This window comes from Emys orbicularis, chromosome 3 (genome assembly GCF_028017835.1).
Source record: "Emys orbicularis isolate rEmyOrb1 chromosome 3, rEmyOrb1.hap1, whole genome shotgun sequence".
Classification (NCBI taxonomy): domain Eukaryota; kingdom Metazoa; phylum Chordata; order Testudines; family Emydidae; genus Emys; species Emys orbicularis.
In genome coordinates, this window is record NC_088685.1 from 75,877,230 (window position 1) to 75,895,930 (window position 18,701).

The window sequence follows — 18,701 nt, forward strand, 5'->3', positions numbered from 1 at the left end:
CCTTACTTAGGGATGATGTGAGTCAAGGGGTTAGAGCACGAGAATGTGAGCCAGTATTCCTGGATCTTTTTCTAGCTGTACTTAATGGTAGGCGTGGATGTTCATCCCATCTAGAGATCAGGCAAGAGCTGCATTTGCAATAATTTCTAACCTTCCTCCCCGCCCGCATGAGCAAGTGGTTAGGGAGTGCATGGAGCCATGGTTCCACACCCCCTGGCACATACCCGTCAGCAAAGCCACTGAGCACATGGTAGGGAGCATGTTACACCCAGAAAGGAGCGTAGTAAATTAATTACTCTTCACCTGGGAACAAGAGGGGAATCCAGAACCAAGTTAGAAGGCATACAGTTGGCAGAGTAAATTATAATGATGTAGTCATGTGCATCTAAACCCTAAACACTCTTTCAGTTTATTTAAATTAGCTTTCAAAATGCAAAGATGGTGTGCCACTGTTTGTCATGTGTGTGTGGTTATTTCCTTTTTATTGAAAATTCTTTGGAAGTTCATGGGTAAATCCACACAGTTTTATGGCTTTGTGATATTGAAAATGCTATTCATTTTGATGTGTGATTGCTTTAATAGAACACTCGTACACCATTAACACCTCTTGTTTTTATTTTCAGAACAAATTATGACATCAACATCCAAAGGAATTTTCCGGCCATTTTTAATTATCTTCATTGTGCTGGGTTGTTTCATGGCATTTTTACTTATTTACATCAAACCAACAAACAGCTGGATCTCTGGTCCCATAGAATCAGCCAGCTCAGTTCTGAAAATGAAGAGCTTCTTTTCTACCAAAAGTGATTATTTTAATGAAACAACAATACTGATCTGGGTTTGGCCATTTGGGCAGACATTTGATCTTACGTCCTGCCAAACAATGTTCAACATCCAGGGGTGCCATCTAACTATTGACCGCTCACTATATAACCGATCTCATGCCGTCCTTATTCACCACAGAGACATCAGCTGGGATCTCACTAATTTACCTCAGCAAGCTAGGCCACCATTCCAGAAGTGGATTTGGATGAACTTGGAGTCTCCAACTCACACTCCACAAAAGAGTGGCATTGAACACCTGTTCAACCTGACCCTGACTTATCGGCGTGATTCAGATATTCAAGTGCCTTATGGCTTCATGAAGGTTAGCACGAGCCCCTTTGCATTTGAAGTGCCGAGCAAAGAGAAGTTGGTATGTTGGGTTGTAAGTAACTGGAACCCCGAGCATGCTCGAGTCAAGTATTATAATGAGCTAAGCAAATATACTGAAATCCATACCTATGGGCAAGCATTTGGAGACTATGTGAATGATAAAAACTTGATTCCAACTATCTCCACTTGTAAATTTTACCTGTCCTTTGAAAACTCAATCCACAAAGATTACATTACTGAAAAACTTTACAATGCTCTTCTGGCTGGATCTGTACCAGTTGTATTGGGCCCATCCAGAGAAAACTATGAGAATTATATTCCAGCAGATTCTTTCATTCATGTGGAAGATTTCCTCTCCCCAAGAGAGCTAGCAGAGTATCTTCTGATGCTTGACAAAAATAATAAGCTGTACCTTAGCTACTTTAACTGGAGGAAAGACTTCTCAGTGCATCTTCCTCGGTTCTGGGAATCACATGCATGCCTTGCTTGTGACCATGTAAAGAGACACCAGGAGTACAAGTCCATTGGAAATTTAGAAAAATGGTTTTGGAATTGAACTTTTTACCTTTTTGTGCATTTTTTCAAAGAAACTGACATAATCTGTAGCCCAAGTGGAGGTGGAAAGGAAAAAAAATAATCTGTGTTTTATGTCACTGTTTATCAGCTATCCTCTCTTGGGGTATCTTATTTATGTTTGTCAGAGATTTTAAAAGCTCAGCATCAGCAGTCATCAATACTCAATTTTAAATTATACTGTATATAGCTAATTATGTGCACTGAAGAATAATTTATTGTTTACTTTAATTTTTATTCAAGGCTTTTTCATGTTTTCAGTAGATTATCTGTCCCAGTTTTACACAAGATGTAGTGATTTTTAACATTGTGTTTTTTACTTTAGATTAGCTATTTAACATGCTTGGAAAACGAAGACACAAATCTTAAGATTTCAGAGAATTTTAATGAAATGATCTACTGGTTTAGTTTGAAATTTGTGTAATATTTCAAAAGACAATAATGTTTGTCATAGTTTAATTTCTGCCCTCTTAAATTCTAAGAACACTATAGAATTGAATACACTGCATTAATTTAAGTGGTTCCTATTGATAAGGTATATGGATTTAGAAAAAATGTATTATAAATAAGCTTTAAAAAGTTATCAACTATAAGAGAGCCTTTGGATTCTAAACAGGAAAAAGGTATTCCCCTTACAGTTAGTTCCACTAAGATACCTTGGAAATATATGGATTTGCTCTCATCTCCTTAAGATAGAGCATTGAGGAACTGAGAACATTAAGCTCCCAAGTTAGTGTTTGAAGTCCTGATTTGGCAAAGCATTTAAGCACATGCTTAAACTTAAGCATGTGCTTATTTGAATCAGGGTCACAGGTAATGCTACTTTAAATACAGTTGAATAAATTGCAACATACTCATTTGATCACACTCATCTGTATAACTAGATGCTCAGCTCTTTTTCTTCTTTCTTAGCACTTCACTATTCGGGGTCAGCAATGTTTATAGCCTTCTTCCAAAACTCATGATTGTACGCCAAGCTATCATGCAGATTGGTCACTGTGAGCTCTGCTGATATCCGGTCTGTGTACCAAGTCTTTAGTCTCCCCTTTGGTTGTCTTCCATCCACAATCACTGCAAGAGACATCCTACTGATATAGCTGTACAGGCGCCATTGGATATGCCTATTATTCAAAAAATATTTGGAAGATTTGGCAATTTTTATATATTTCTGAATATTTGTGAATTATTCACCCAACTCTATAAAAGTCTGTTCCAACTTTAATTGAACTTTAATCACAGCTGGATAGCATCCTGAGGTGGGTGAATAATGTGAAGAAACATTGATTGAATATTTTATTAGAAAAAAATTGTGAAATTAATTACATACATTAGATTAGTATTATTCAACCAGCTCTAGTCAGAACAAAGGCTCCGTTTGTTTTTAGGGGGTTTTCTTGCTGTTTTGAAAGTATGTAATATGAAAGTATGTAATTTAAAAAAAAAGTACCCATCAGAACAATGGATATAATCAAGATTTGAATATAAATATGTTCATAGTATTATGTGTGCTATCATAGCAAATTCTGAAATGCAGTTTTGTCATTATGGTTTTTAATATGTCTATTAATATGTGCATTATTTGGATTCATTATCTTGTAACCTCAGCAACTAGGATTAAAACCCCCGATACTATAGATAATCATAGATATGGTGGTTTAATAATGTAGATGTATCTTGTACTAAGATAAAGCCACTGTACATAGTTCTTGATGGCAACATGTGCTTATCACCCACAGCTCCCACTGACTTGTAGGCAGCTCTTAGAATCAAGACCCTTTATTTTGGTATGATCTCAGTCAGGTTTGAATATGTACATCTGAATATACTAACTGTATAAGATATACTGTAGTATAAGAACAATAAAATAAATGATTGTTGAAGGAGAACTTTAAGGGAACATACTCAAGGCCCAGATTCTTAACTGGTGTAGATCAGCATAGTTCCATTGACAGCTACTCGTTATGGATCTGGTCCAAACTTAACATCCTTAAATGAAAGTAAATCAGAGGCAGAAATTTTGGACTATGCCTAAACAGAATGGCAGCGTCCCTCTAGATTTAGTTTAATCTAAAGAGTAGTCAGCAGCTGAAATAAAGCATGAAGAAAGAAGCCAAAAATGTAGAAAAAGGAAGAAAAATACAAAAACTTACATCAGGAAAAAGTACAGCTTGAATAATATTTAAGGCCCTGATCCAGCAACACACTTAAGGGCGTACTTAGTTTTAAGCATGGGTGTAAGTGCTTTGCTGGAGTGGGGCCTATGCCAGCAGTTGATTTTTATGGTAAACATTGGACGATATGATATGATATGTGAATGCTATGTTAATATCTGTGTTACCTCCTTGTAATCGAAGATGGAACACAAATGCTGAATGGTGTGAAAGAACTGTAGATTTAAGAACATAACATGGAACACTGAATGAAAAGGATATAGAACTACAAACTAGAATTGATCTTTTACGTAAGAGTTCAAAAGTTGCTTTCATGGTTCAAATATTTAATTATACCCATTTATTGCTAAGTCTTAAAAGGTTTACTTACAGCATACTGTGAATCTCCTAAATTCACCAGCACTTCAGTATGAAATATAAAGGGACAGCTCATGTTGTGCATTAATCTGATAGAATGAAATCCAATCATTCTCGTGTGGAGATTTCTTTTGGTCACTTATTTTTCAAGGGACTGGCTAACCAGGTTATTTTAAAAAGCAATGTTTTTTTCTCTTATTGAATTACTGCTGTCAGAAACACTCCATCCTTTGTGGAGATTTATAGAATTCTCTGTCTGCCAAGTTACCATACCAAAGGGCCAGAGTTAGTCTGGCAGCACATGGTAGGATATGTGTTCATACACCAAAAGTATTTAATAACAATAACAACAAATTTAATTTACCATTTTCTGGATCTTTTTCTTTCTCTTTCTTTGTTGCTCAGTTTTCTTTCTTCCACAAAACATGAAAATCCGGCTTCAAATCAGGTTTACCACTTTGTAAAAACCTGTCAACAAATTAAAATGAGCTAAGGAGCACACTTGTGCTGCTAGTACATCTGCTATAACCATTATTGTATTCAATCCCGCTAGCACTGCTTGACATCTAAGCTTTAATAGAAGAGTCTAAGGGTTCAATCATAGCCTGATCGAAGTTAATGAGAATTCTTTCATTGACTTCTAAGAGGTTGGGATCAGAAATATTTCTTCCTAATGTCACGCCTGGTGACAGCCAATTCCATTTGGATGGAAAAATGCAGATGCAGCAGGTGTAATTGTTGATGCCTCTCCTTTCGAACAATGACAGCATTTTTGGGGTGGTGGATCTTGACTTTGGAAGTGAAAGTTTTTTTCTTTAGATGCAAACTTGATTACTCTAAAGAATTGCTTCCAAGAAATCAGTCAATTAATGCTATAATTAATGCTTTCCACAGAACAGTGCTGTAGAAAACCAAAGGGAGTTTTTCAATAGAGTTTTGTGAATAATGGATTTTTTTGGTTTGCTGGTGAGTCTGAAATATTGAAAAAAAGAGATTCAGGTTGAACCAAAAATTAAAATATTCAGCGAATCAAAAAGTTGAAATAAATTGTGTAGTGTGTTTTAAAATGTTTAAATTTTGAGCATTTTTAATATTTTTTGAAATTTTTAAAATATTGAAGGAAATTTTGAAACAAAAAATCCTTTTGAACCAAAAAACTGAAACTTTTCATTTAAAAAATGTTAAAACAAAACATTTTTACTTTTTTGGATTTTTTTCTGTTTGCTTTACAACAGAGATAATTTGGTGAAATCAACATGAATTCACAAAACATTTCAGTGTTGCTGAATTTGCATCTTTTTTCCACCACAAAAATTTAGTCTGAAAAATCTTGCTCAACTCTAATTTTCAAAGGCCCAAACTCAAACTTTAAGTGCTTAAAGTTAAGTGCAACTAGACTCTCAACTCCCTTTGAAAGTCAATGGAAGTTAGTTTATTAGCTGCCCTTTGTGCCTTTAAAAGTCTCCCCCATAGAGATCATGTCATAAGTATCCTAAAAAATTGTATTTCTACTGCTGGAAGACTATTTTGAAGCTGTACATGACATTGATCATTAGATCTGTGATCCCTTAGTGGTCTATCTTACATACACAATCCACAATGGAAGAATCAAGTAGCAAATCAGTGGAAGAGAGTATGGACAAAAAACAATTATGGTAGAACTAATCATGGATGGAGGGTTATCTGGAGTTACTAAAAGGAGAGAAGTAAGGGACTTGTATGCCTTTAGAGGATTTGGTGGAAGGAGGTAGTGTTAGAGGAAAAGAGAAGTGAAAAATGACTGGCCAGATAACTCTCCACATTTTTATCAATGATTTTAATTCAAGCATTCATGCATCTTCTATCTTTCAGTCATCCATAACCTGGGTGTATGCTCAGTAGTTTCCAGTTACCGCAACAGTTAATCATTTATTTTCTGTGCACTGAGAATACATTTTTCAGTATACCTGCTTAAAAGAGAGAGAGAGGAGGCAAAACCTGTGCTTTTCACACAATATTATATAGTGTAAGCACATCCTTTACTTTGCTTCATTTTCAAACCATACCCCTGCACACCTAACTCATTCATTTCTTTACAAGGCTGTCTTTTGGACATTTCTAGACTTCCTATCTTATCATGAGCTATCTCCCCTTCATCAATGTGGAAAACATTACTTAGTGGGATGCTTTATCAGTCCAGTCAGTGCAAACACTCACCAGATCCTTCTTAAAAAGTATCAGGGGTAGCCGTGTTAGTCTGTATCCACAAAAACAACAAGGATGCATCTGAAGAAGTGTGGTTTTTTACCCACAAAAGCTTATGCCCAAATAAATCTGTTAGTCTTTAAGGTGTCACCAGGCTCCTTGTTGTTCTTAAAAAGTAGTTTCTTTCTTTCATTTCCCAGTCACTACAGCTCATATGCCATAAGGCATCCCCATTCCTAAGAGACCCAGGGTTGCCAGTTCTTTGAATGCCCTTTTCCTGTCATCTGAGAGGATCACAGTCACAATGAACAAGCAGCTTGGGTGAGGTACATTAAATTTAAGCACGATATTGCCAGGGACATTTTTTTTTTTTTTTTTAGAACAAATGAGACAAGTGAGTACTGTGCTGATGGAGTATGAATTCCTGGTTTTCAGGCATGGTATGTAATGTGTGAAGAGAATACATAAAACTGGCTGTGTTATTTAATACATAGTGAAAAGTTAGTCAGTGTCACTGAGTACAAGCATTGGTTTCTAAAAGCAAGATCTTTAGAAAAAGTTAGTATGTAATTCCTTTCCAGCTTTTCCTTTACCTGGAGCAGATGGCTCATGTGTGAAAGGCAGATTGACGAGCATCAGTTAAGGAACTAAATGTTGCCGATGATTAGCTAATAATGCTCGTATTGTGTCTTTTGTTGGATTAAGCGACAAAAAGTCATTTATGCTTCTTTTTTGGGGGGTGGGGAGGGAACTGTGTAACACTTTAACTGATGCATATTTCATTTTTGACATGATCAACTCTAATTCTAGCCTTACTTCAAAAGTTGTGACTTCATTGAAGGTACTCCTGATTTAGGACCCGATCTAACAAAGCAGTGTGGACTCCATTCAGCAAAAAACCTAAGTATAGGCTTAAGCCCTGTTGACTCCAAAAGAGACTCAAGCATGTGCTTAAAGTTAAGTGCATTCTTAAGTGCTTTGCTGAATTGGGACCCTCTAACTGACTTCAATGAGACTACTCACATGCTTATATTTAACCACATACTCAAGTGCTTTGTGGATCAGGATCTTATCCTATTGCAGATTGTTAGTTACTGTTAAGACTAACAGTTGTGGCTGTGTTTTAATATGACTGATTTTAAATAATAATGATTTTGGTAGGATGAATTCTAAGAGAGCAGGTAGGTTTCACAGAAAGTAGTTATTTCAGCATTATCTTTCATGGCTTTCATAGCCAAATCGCCTGTTGACTCCAACAGGAGTTTTAGCTAAGCAGGGAATTCAGGACTGGATGACCGTTATATGACTGTTACCAATAAATAGCCTTCCTATTTGTTATTTGTGTTGGAACAAACAGTTTCAGAGCTAATTCCTGATTCTAGCTTTAGAAAAATCAGCATGAAAAGGAAGTTTGTTAGATGTATTTGTAAGAGCTATAGAAATGCCTGTAAATGGATTAAATAAATATATTCAGTGATGGTTTGAGTTTAGGGCATAATTGCCACAGAAAGACGCATGTTATAATGCTCTAACTTCATTGGAAATATAGGAACCTCATTAGTAAGGCCCCCTACTTGAATTGCGGGATGATTGTCAAGTAATTGCGGCTGAGTTGCGGACAAGACATGGAAAATTGGGGGGGAAATAATAACAGATTTTTATTAATTGTGGTAATTTAGAAAAGCCAGAGAAAACTATTTGTTTAAGAAAAATTTGTTGGGACAATATAAACACTCAGTATTATGTTATGCCTGCTAATTTTTTTTTATTTTTCATTTATTTTTTTTTATTCTGACAACTGGTTGATAACCTCCAGTATATTATATGGTGACATCAGTCCAGTTCCTACTGCATCCATGGATGTGTCACAACAATCTTTATACAATTAGCACCATTAGCCTAAGAAACCAAGGACTGAATGGAGACTCCCCTAGAACTTTTCCTCCAGATCAGAGCACAGTCTCACTAGAAAGATGGTATCATTTGCATTACTTCTACCTGTGACGGTTTTATGATTAAATAGAGCATTTCAGTCTGCAGTGTAGCCAAGAAGTGGGTTGTAGCCCACGAAAGCTTATGCTCTAATAAATTTGTTAGTCTCTAAGGTGCCACAAGTACTCCTGTTATTAATCCAGTATTAGTATTTATAAAGTATGGTGCCAGTCTGCACAAATTAAGTGTCCATCATTATTGGAATTATTCATTACTTTTCTAATATTGCTAAATAATTAATAAGTTTACCCTTTATTTGTTGTCATTTGGTAGTCAAAATATGTACCTGTTATTGTTTCCATGAATCCAACCCAATGGAAAGTGACCTGGGTGAAATCCTGTCCCCAGTGAAGTCTATGGGAGTTTGGCTATTTATTTAATGGAACCCAGATTTCTCTTCTGGGATTTAGGTTTAATCTCAAATACATGGGCATGCCGAATAGCAGAATTTTAAAGATATATGGGTTAACCAGCACTTGCACATCTGAAGTTAGGATAAAGTTCTAAGGGATTCTGGAGACCAAATCCAACCAACCACTCTGGCAGTCAGTATTTGGAGAACATGCTGTATAGTCACTGTCCTCTGACAATGGATGAAATCAGTAGTCACACACGATCTATTCTATATTGCTGAGTTAATAAATTACCCTAGTGTCTACGATTTTTTTTACTGATATGTTTTAATCATACAAGCGTTACAGGTAGGGAAAGGAAATATGGAAAGGTTAATTCCTTTGGAGTAATTTAATGGTTTAAAGATGCAGTGAAGATAATGACAGCAACAAAGTGAGATGTTTTCTGTCTAAACAAAAGTCCTAGTGTGCCAAACTGTTTCCAGTGAATGAGCAGAAAGGTTAAAAATTCAGAAGTTTTTAATAGGATTTGAAAAACATTGTATTAACATATTGTATTTTGCACTATTTTATATGTATGTATAAAATCAAAAAGAGATGCCAAATGTACAGTTTGTAAAATAATATTTTTCTGATCTGAGGATGTCATCACATTATGGTTCTGACTGTGTCAATGTAAGCTGTGAAAATGTGATGTACCATCACAACACTGCCCAGCAAGGGCCCTTCTTAGCATACAGATTAGTCACTTGCATTTTTATATAAACCATATTCACAAATCAGAAATCACTTTTCTACTTGTTTTTTGTAGAATATTTTTCCATGTTTACAACAACAGAACAGTTACTTTATATCAAACATCAATTTTGCTTTAAAATATTCTTTTGAATAGTTGGACATGTGTCTTAAAAAGGCCAGATGTTGAAATCTATAGCAAAATGTGCTTCTAAAATCCCAAACAATTCATTTGCCAAACTACAGTGCAGTTAAAATCTAAAATGTCTTGTCTAGTAAGAAATGATACTACAAGTAAAGAAGGCCAGTTCTTTACCAGCATAAAGGTGGGAATGTTAAAATTGTAAGGAAAAATAGTTGACAATTATGAACTCAATCCTCTGTCTTTTTATGTATCTTGGAGAATCCACTGCTTTGTGCCATAGTTGAATGTCCCAGATGTTCAACAATTTAATGACATGTCATAGGATTGGCCTCCAAAATATTATTGACAAGAATTATGAGAAATAACCTACCATTATTTGTGTGAGTTAAAGCTCTGACCCTTCATTAGGACATATCAGCATCGGACCCTGCACCCATACACTAGTAGTACCATCCCAGGGAAGATAATAGGACTCTATATGGGTGCAGGGCTCTGAGCTTGCAGGCCCTGATGCAAGATTGGGCCAAAGTCCAGTTCTTGGATATTTGAGCTTACATGCATAACATTGAACGGGATTTGATTTGGACCCTTGCTTTGTGATCCCAGATAATTGTGTTCCTTGTGTTGATGGTATGATCTATTATATGTATATACATAAATAAAATTGTGATAACTGAATTAAGAGGAACTTCAGTAAAAATAATAATAATCCTGAGATGCAGACATTTTTAAAGAAGCTATGACAGAAATAAGGCCTGGTAAAATGTGCTTTATTTTTAATAATTACTAATTGAAGTACCTTCATTTTCCCCAAAGGTTACATCTTAAATGGCGCTACACATTCCATGATTGGGATTTTACCAAATCATATCTCTTTGCTGCCCTTGGACTATGGCAGGGATCGGCAACCTTTGGCATGCGGCCCACCAGGGTAAGCACCCTGGCAGGTCAGGCTGGTTTGTTTACCTGCCACGACCGCAGGGGCTGTGGGAAGCGGCGGCCAGCACATCCCTCGGCCCGCGCTGCTTCCGGCAGCCCCCATTGACCTGCAGCGGAGAACCGCAGCCAGTGGGAGCCGCGATCAGCCAAACCTGTGGACGTGGCAGCTAAACAAACTGGCCAGGCCCGCCAGTGTGCTTACCCTGGTGGGCCGCGTGCCAAAGGTTGCCGATCCCTGGACTATAGTATCATACTGAAATGACTATGAAAAATGTGGAGGCTCATCCACTGATGGTTTTTCAGTACTGTTTTTAATTTGCTGTATTGTTATAATTTTCTTCTGATTATCTGTAATTATGTTTATAATTTTATACACCATTTGACTGCAATCTGAAGAGATCTACTCTATGAAACTACAGGCAACTGTAACCATATCAAGGATGTCATTATGTGAAATCATTCTATTGGAAGTTTGCTTTCTACATGGTTAATAAGCAGCTCACTGACTTATTTATTTAGCACTGGAATTCACCCCAAAGGATAAACACTGGATATGTAAATAATAGTGTTTTATATATGCCTAACAAATTATTGTAATAGGTATATTAAAAATAAAAGGAAACATTCTAAGTGTATTAAAGTTCTTGATTTTGGATGTCTGTTTTCTCTGTTTTTATTCTCACAAGATTTCTCCTCAAAGGCCTGATCCAAAGACCACTGAAATCAATGGGAGTTTTTTCATTGACTCCAACTTTGGATCAGGGCCAATAAACACAACTTCTGCTATTCTATTGCTTGTCTATCCATTATGGGTGCACTTGTCAAAAGCTGTCAGCATTGGCCTAAACTGTCCTTGACTGCACTGGAAGCAGACTTAATCCAATGCTGAGAACCATAGGTGCCAACTCCAGGGGTGCTCCAAAAAAAATAGTGAGTGCTCAGGACCCACTGGCAGCCCCCTGCAATCAGCTCCTCCCACCAGTGGTGCAGGAACAATTTGTATAGTGGGGGTGCTGAGAGCCATTGAACCAAACTGTAAACCCTATACATGATGGAAACCACTTCAAGCCAGGGGGTGTGGCAGCACCCCCAGCACCTATGCCTCTTACTCCCCCCAGTACCTCCGGCCTGCTGGCAGCCCAGCCGATCAGCTCCTCCCCCTCCCTCCCAGCACCTCCCACCCACCACGGATCAGCTGTTCAGCAGCGTGTAGGAGGCGCTGGGAGGGAGGGGGAGGAGCGAGGATGGGGCACACTCGGGGTGGGGGGTGGGAAGAGGCGGGGCAGGAAGATCCGGGGCGGAGTGGGGGCAGGGCCTGGGGCAGACAGGGCCTATGCTGAGAATGTTTGAAAATCCAAACCAAAAGTTATTGTTTAACGTGTGTGTGTGTGTGTGTGTGTATATATATATATATATACACAGATCACACATTTGAAAACAATAAGGGTGAAATGCCTCCCAGCCTTACTCATACAAGAAGTCCCATTGAACACACTCACATGAGTAAAACAAGCAGGATTTGTCCCTGAAACAATAGAGAACACCTGTTACAATAGGTTCTGCTGTACCTCATTTGTGCAAGTGTAACAAGTGGTCAGTGCACAATTCCTAGAGGATGTGAATCCGTTACAGGCCCTGGTGCTAGAGGCTGGCTCTTTAGCTTAAACTGTAGAGAGTCATTTTTTTAACTCAGTATCCCTGATTCAGTCCCCTATGTTGGCCAAAACTGTGTTGTCACGCTGTGCTTTTTGCAGGCATGTCTCTCAAATAAGAAGCAAAAATGACTTTAAAAAAATCTTCAGAGAGAAAAATGTCAGGTATTGGTTAACTACTGCTCCACTTATATCTGTGACAAAGAAATCTCTGTTCACTGTCATATGTGACTTGGTTACCATTCTACAGGATGTGTTTGAGGTGTTTCAGCAGAGTTCTGCTTTCACAAGGCAGGCACACTCCCTCACCGCAGTTTCCAATGGCACCCCAGGGGCTGGACAAATGCCCTTCCTTTTCTCAGTGCTGCGTATAAGAAAGACGACACCCTTTTTCCTCCTCACCTTCAAATACCATGTTGGACAATAAACCAAATCTAGGACACAGCATAAATCCTGCTGTCCTAGGGACAGAGATACTCTGAAATCATCCATGCCCTCTCCCTCCCAGCCTCTACATCTTCCATTCTCCTATACACAAAAATCATTTATTTTGAAAGAACTAGGTCTCCAACACTGGAGGGCAAGAAGGATGTAGTTAACTCAGACAAGAATGGTTACAAAGGGTTTCAGAATCATTTCCATACAGACACAAATGTGCACATTTCACTAACTTTTTACTATTCCTTTCTCCCACCACAGTCGTGCATACCTAGCAGACTGCACTGGCAAAAAGAAGCTATCCCCTAATATCCAGGGCCAGCTCCAGGCACCAGCAAAGGAAGCAGGTGCTTGGGGCAGCCAATACAAAGGGGCGGCACTCCATCCACTATTGGGGCAGCACGTCCGGGTCTTCGGCGGGAATTCGGCGGCGGGTCCCTCAGTCCCTCTCTTCCTCTTTGAGCTGCCGCCGAAGAGAAAGAGAGGGAGTGAAGAACCCGCCACCGAACTGCCGCCGAAGAATGGAGCGGCCCGATTGAGCTGCCTCCAAAGTGCCGCCGATCGGCTTTTTTCTGTTTTTTTTTTTGCCGCTTGGGGCGGAAGAAAACCTGGAGCCGGCCCTGCTAATACCTGATTCACATTTTTCAGGCACATTGTTTCAGGTTATTACAATCACTTCATTTTCTAAACTGGTCAGACCTGATGTGTTGCACCAGTAGAGTTCCTGGTATCCTGGCTCTCCTCCTTATGCTAAGTTACTTTTCCAAGCCTTACCATCCCCTTCCTTCCGCACCAGAGGGGTTTTGGGTTTTTTTTTTTTTTTTTTTTTTTACATTTATCAGTATTGATATTGGCTTACATGGAAAAGTTTACTCTTATTTTCAACTATGCTGGTTGTAGTCATTTCATTCTTGAACTAGTGAGCCCAAAAGCTTTGCACTGTTATCCATTCATTGTCTCCAAATCAAATCTAATAAATCCTCAGGTACACTGAAATGAAGTCATACTGAGAAACATGGGCAACCAGGTGCCTTTTCATTAGATCTATAATTATTTGTCAAACAAATATACTGCAATGTAATCAATTTAATGCATTGATTAAATCCACAGTAGCTGTTTTACCCTCAAAACCATTTATTTAGAAGTGCCTCAAGATATCAGATTATTGTACAAGGCCCAGTCCTTCACTCACAGGAATCATGGCAAAACTCCCACTGTCTTCTAGGTGCAGGACTGGGCCCCAAGTGCAGAACAACTGTTGCTTAGAAATTCAACCAGATATTGCTCAAAACGAGAACATTAAGACAAATATTTAGGATAGGATTCACAAAGGTATTTAGGAGCCTAACTGCCATTTAAATCAATGGGTGCTAGGTCCCTAAACACCTTTGTGAATCCTACCCTTACTCACTCATTTTTATTAAAGGTAAATATTTGGATTTAATACACCTGCTTTTGTTCCCGCAGCACTACTTTTACCAGCTCAGTCTTCCAGATAGTGAATTCTCAACTGCAGCTTCCTCTGTCAAAACACATTTCATGCTGCATGTTTGAAAAATTCTTTTATCTTTCATTTGATTTAAAAAAACATTCTCTTTCCCACAAGCTCAGACCCTCTTTAAAAAAATTACAGAACCAAAACCTTAATCTTTGCAGAGATTTTCCACTCTGAGCATGTCATTTGTGCATTGCAGTTTAGCAGGGTTTCAGGATATACACTGGGTTTTCAGCTAAACATACTATGGAGCCACAAAGAAACACTTTTTTTTAGGATGAAATATATATGTGTACAAACGTGGAACACGCTGCAGGAGATCTTTTTAGCAAAAATATGCCGAAGTGTGCACTATTATAATAATACTTGGCACGTACAACACCTTTCAACCAAGCATCTCACAGCATTAGTGATTTAAGTCCTGATCCTGCAAACACTTATGCAGGTGCTTAACTTGAATCATATGAGTGGTCAAGCTGCAGTCAATGGGAGCACTCTCATGCTTAAATTAAGTACATGTATAAGCATTTGCAGGACCAGAGCCTTATCCTTCAAAACACTTCTGTGTTAGGTAAGTGTATTTCTCTCCTATTTCCAAAGTAGAGAGAGGTTACTTCTTGTCACAGGGCAAGTCAGTAGCATAGCCAGCAGCAGAACCCAGATGTCTTGTGAATCTTTCACAAGACAACCATAAATCATCTCTATTCTTGAAAGTCTATAAACACATGTTTAGTGTTAATCATTGTCCCCTGGAAGTCAAAGCACATGCTTAGGAGCTTTCATGGAATGTGATGCTTTCCTGAATTGGGGCTTGAGTTTCTTGACTTCATAATTAAGCTTGTGAAACTGGTCACAAGGCAGTGCCTAGATAGTATGCTAATGACCACCTTTGTGATGCAGTTGAAAACACTGTGGACCACATCTTAATAGAGAGGTTGTCTCAAGGACACGTCTCCCAAACTCCAAACATAATCCCATTTGTAAGCCCGCAAATCCCAGGCAGGGCCGCCCGGAGGGGAGCAGGGGGCAAATGGGGCAATTTGCCCCAGGTGCCAGGCCCCGCAGGGGCCCTCACGAGAATATAGTATTCTATAGTATTGCAACTTTTTTTTTATGGAAGGGGCCCCCAAAATTGCTTTGCCCCAGGCCCCCTGAATCCTCTGGGCGTCCCTGATCCCAGGGGGACCTATAGCAATTGTTTACATGGAAAACTCATTAGGAAAATATTTATGAGATAACCATGATAAATATTTAGCTCTTTTTGAAAGAGGTGAATCACCCTGTCTTCCCGTGGCTCTTGGTTCCATGCTCCCCTGCAATTGCTTTCCTGATCCCTAGACCTCTTGTCTTTTCTGCACATGTTGCCTGCCCTCCTACTTGCCTGGCCCCCTGAAGAGTCTTTTTCTGCTGGTACCTCAGGCTCTGTTAGTGATTCCTTGTCATGCTCCCTATAGCAATTCCTGGCTCCACTCCCAGGAGATTCCCAATACTGACTGGCAGCTGCTAGCTTCACCCTGAGGGCAGCTCCTGTTTCTTCTTATTTATTTTGTCTTCTAATCCCTTATTCCTACCACAAGACAGTTCCTTTCTCACGTTTTCTGGCCCAGCAGCACACTAACACCATCTCGAAGCCTTACGTGACTTGTATTTTCCTAATGTAACATATTAGCATAATTTAATTAAAATTCCTTGTGACGTCCAGAAACATGAATTTCAAGGCATTGTTGATTGCATTGTCCTAATGCTGCAGTGATATCTCCATTGAATGACACTACATCCCCCAGGAGAGATGAATAAATTCTTAATAAGCTCTGTTATCTCATTCGAAGTTAATTACTTTTGTTGGTGTTTCTGCCTGACAATGCATCCAATTTTTAAAACGTTCTTGAAAATATCCCACTCCCCAACCTATTGTCCCCTAGACAATATTTTCTTGCACAGTTCTCCCTCATTTTACCAAACATCCAAGCCCCTCCCTAGTAATCTTTCAACTTGTTACCAATTCAATGTCAAGTCTGTCATCGGTCCCATCCTATTAATAAAAAAACATCCCACCACTTTCTACAGCGCCACCTCCAAAGATGAAGCAGATAAAAACAGACTGTTACTCACATAACCCCATGGACCAGCTACACCCCAGTACCCTCGCTGGAGAATAATGGTGACTGCAGCCAGCCCTCCTGTTGCTTCTGCAAAAGGAAAAGAGAGGAGAGGAAGAGAGAGAAGAGGAAAAAAGGTACTGAATGGAAGGAAGCAGAAGAGGGAGAAAAGCGGGAGAGAAAGGGAAGAGAGGGGAACTGGTTGGGAATTTTTCAAAGAAACTTTTTTTGATGGAAAATGTTGATCCACTGAAACCCAAACTTTTTCTAGGAAGGGTCAGGTTCAACAAAACTTTGGTCATGCAAACATTCATAAGGTCTTGGTTTTGTCCTGTTCTGGAATGGGAAAATCTTTGAAATCTCAAATTTTTCATGGGATGGGAAAGCCATTTTCCACACAGCTCGAGAGAGATGTTCCTCAGATCCCCGGAGAGAAGGAGAAAAAAACCTAGCTTGGGGCTGAAAAATCAGCCAGAACCCTGATTCTCTCCTTCCCGTAGGTGGTTTGCATCCACCCGATGCTCATTCCCTCCCTAAACTCCTCTCTACAGCAGCTGTAACTTCTCTGGGGACAAAAAGTTCTCACTGCACTGGCACCCCTTTTCCAGCTCCCCTCTTCCCCCCACAAACCACATTTGCTTCATATAAACCATATCAGGATCCTTCCACACATCATTTATTTCCCTCTCCATTCCCCGATTGGGTAACGGACATTTTTGAAACACGAGAATGGCAACTAAGGGAATTGTATGAAGAACACCCAATCCATTCCACCCAAGCCTTCATACAAACAAAATGCTGCTCACATAGTGATGGAAACAAATAGTTCTCAATGGAAGCTTTTTGGGTGCTATTTAGAGCGAGGCTTAGGTGACCAAACATACCACAGACAGTGAATAGTCACAGGAAACTGTCACAAAGAGCCCTTAGGCTCAGAAGTAGTCATCTACCAATTTGGAAAATAATCTATGAATAGTATACTGGCAAAATCAGGAGCTACTCCCAATAGTCTCTCAGGAGATACTAAACTGGAGGTAAAATTTTACAAAGAGCCTAAGTCCCATTTTCAAAAGTGACTAGGCACTTAGGAGCCTTTTGTTGGCTTTCAGTGGAATTGGGCTCCTAGTGTTGGATTTTTAAAGTTATTTAGGCACCTGTATTCATCTTTTGATGCCTTAATACCTTTGAAAATATGCCACTAAGTGCATAAGGCCTGGTCCACATGAGAAAATTAGTTCAACATAACTGAATCAGGGGTGTGAAAAATCAACACACCTGAGCAGTGTAGTTAAGCCAAACTACACCCCTGTGTAGACAGTGCTAGGCTGATGGAAGAATTCGTCTGTAGACCCAGCTACCTCCTTTCAAGGCGGTGGATTACCTATGCCAACTGGAGATTCTCTCGTATCTGTGTAGGTAGTGTCTTCACTGAAGCACTACAGCAATGCAGCTACAGTGGCTCTGCTGTGCCCCTGTAGCATTTTAAGTGTAGACAAGTGCTAAGTCACTTTTGAAAATGGGATTTAGGCTCCAAAATTTTAGGTATTTTGGAAAATATTCTTCTATACACCCAAGAATGGATTTATATGCCTAACTTGGCACCATTTTTCTGAAGTCTTTGACCTATAAAATTAAGAAAAATTAATTATATGAAATAAAATAATCTCACCCTACCATCCACAAAAATTCATCCTCTTTCCATAAGCTGGGTAGTAACAATAATTAGCCCCTAGTGAGCTATAAATCCATTCAAGAAATATCTTATGGTTTTATGGTTCAGTGCATCCCACTGACAACATTCAGATGATAACTAATGTACCCACTCCTAATGTAGATTTACCCACGTTTTATAGTGTTGATTTCTTTTTGACTGAAGCTGAATTCCCTGAACCATACTGTATAACAGGTGACTTTACTTTATGTTTAAATTTCACAGTGGACAGATCATCTTTCCTCCCTAGATTGCTATCAAAGTCCTCCTCCATGACTCAACAATATAACAGTGAATTCAATCTTTTAGATATATGGAATCCCCTGATAAAGGAGTTCACTTATTATTCCCTGCCACATATCTATTCGGGGTAGAATTTTTCCTGCTCACAAAGGAGAATCTCAATATAATTAAAAAAGGAAGGAGAAATGCGGTTCATATTTCAAATTGTGGGCTGGATAGAACTTACTCTGATATGGGAGGGAAATGATGAAAGCAAGCAGAAGAACTCCTGCTCCTTTGATAGGCATCTGCTGAAATTCCTTGACTCTATAGGTGTTAATTTAAAAAAAAATTGATAAAATGAAGACTTCATAAGGTTGAAAGGAAAGCAGAAGAATGGGTCATGAAAGGCTGAAGAAGCAAGAGAGAAAGACCTCAAAGATTTTGAAAAAAATCAAAGGAACATTAACGTATTTGGAC

At 38.9% G+C, this 18,701-nt stretch overlaps 1 protein-coding gene across 1 annotated transcript; it reads left to right on the forward strand.

Moving 5' to 3' along the window:
• Window positions 1–631: 631 nt before the first annotated feature.
• FUT9 (fucosyltransferase 9) lies at window positions 632–1,711 on the forward strand. Its single transcript, XM_065401822.1, has one exon. It carries the CDS (start codon window positions 632–634, stop codon window positions 1,709–1,711), a length of 1,080 nt encoding a protein of 359 aa, XP_065257894.1.
• The last annotated feature ends 16,990 nt before the right edge of the window (window positions 1,712–18,701 follow it).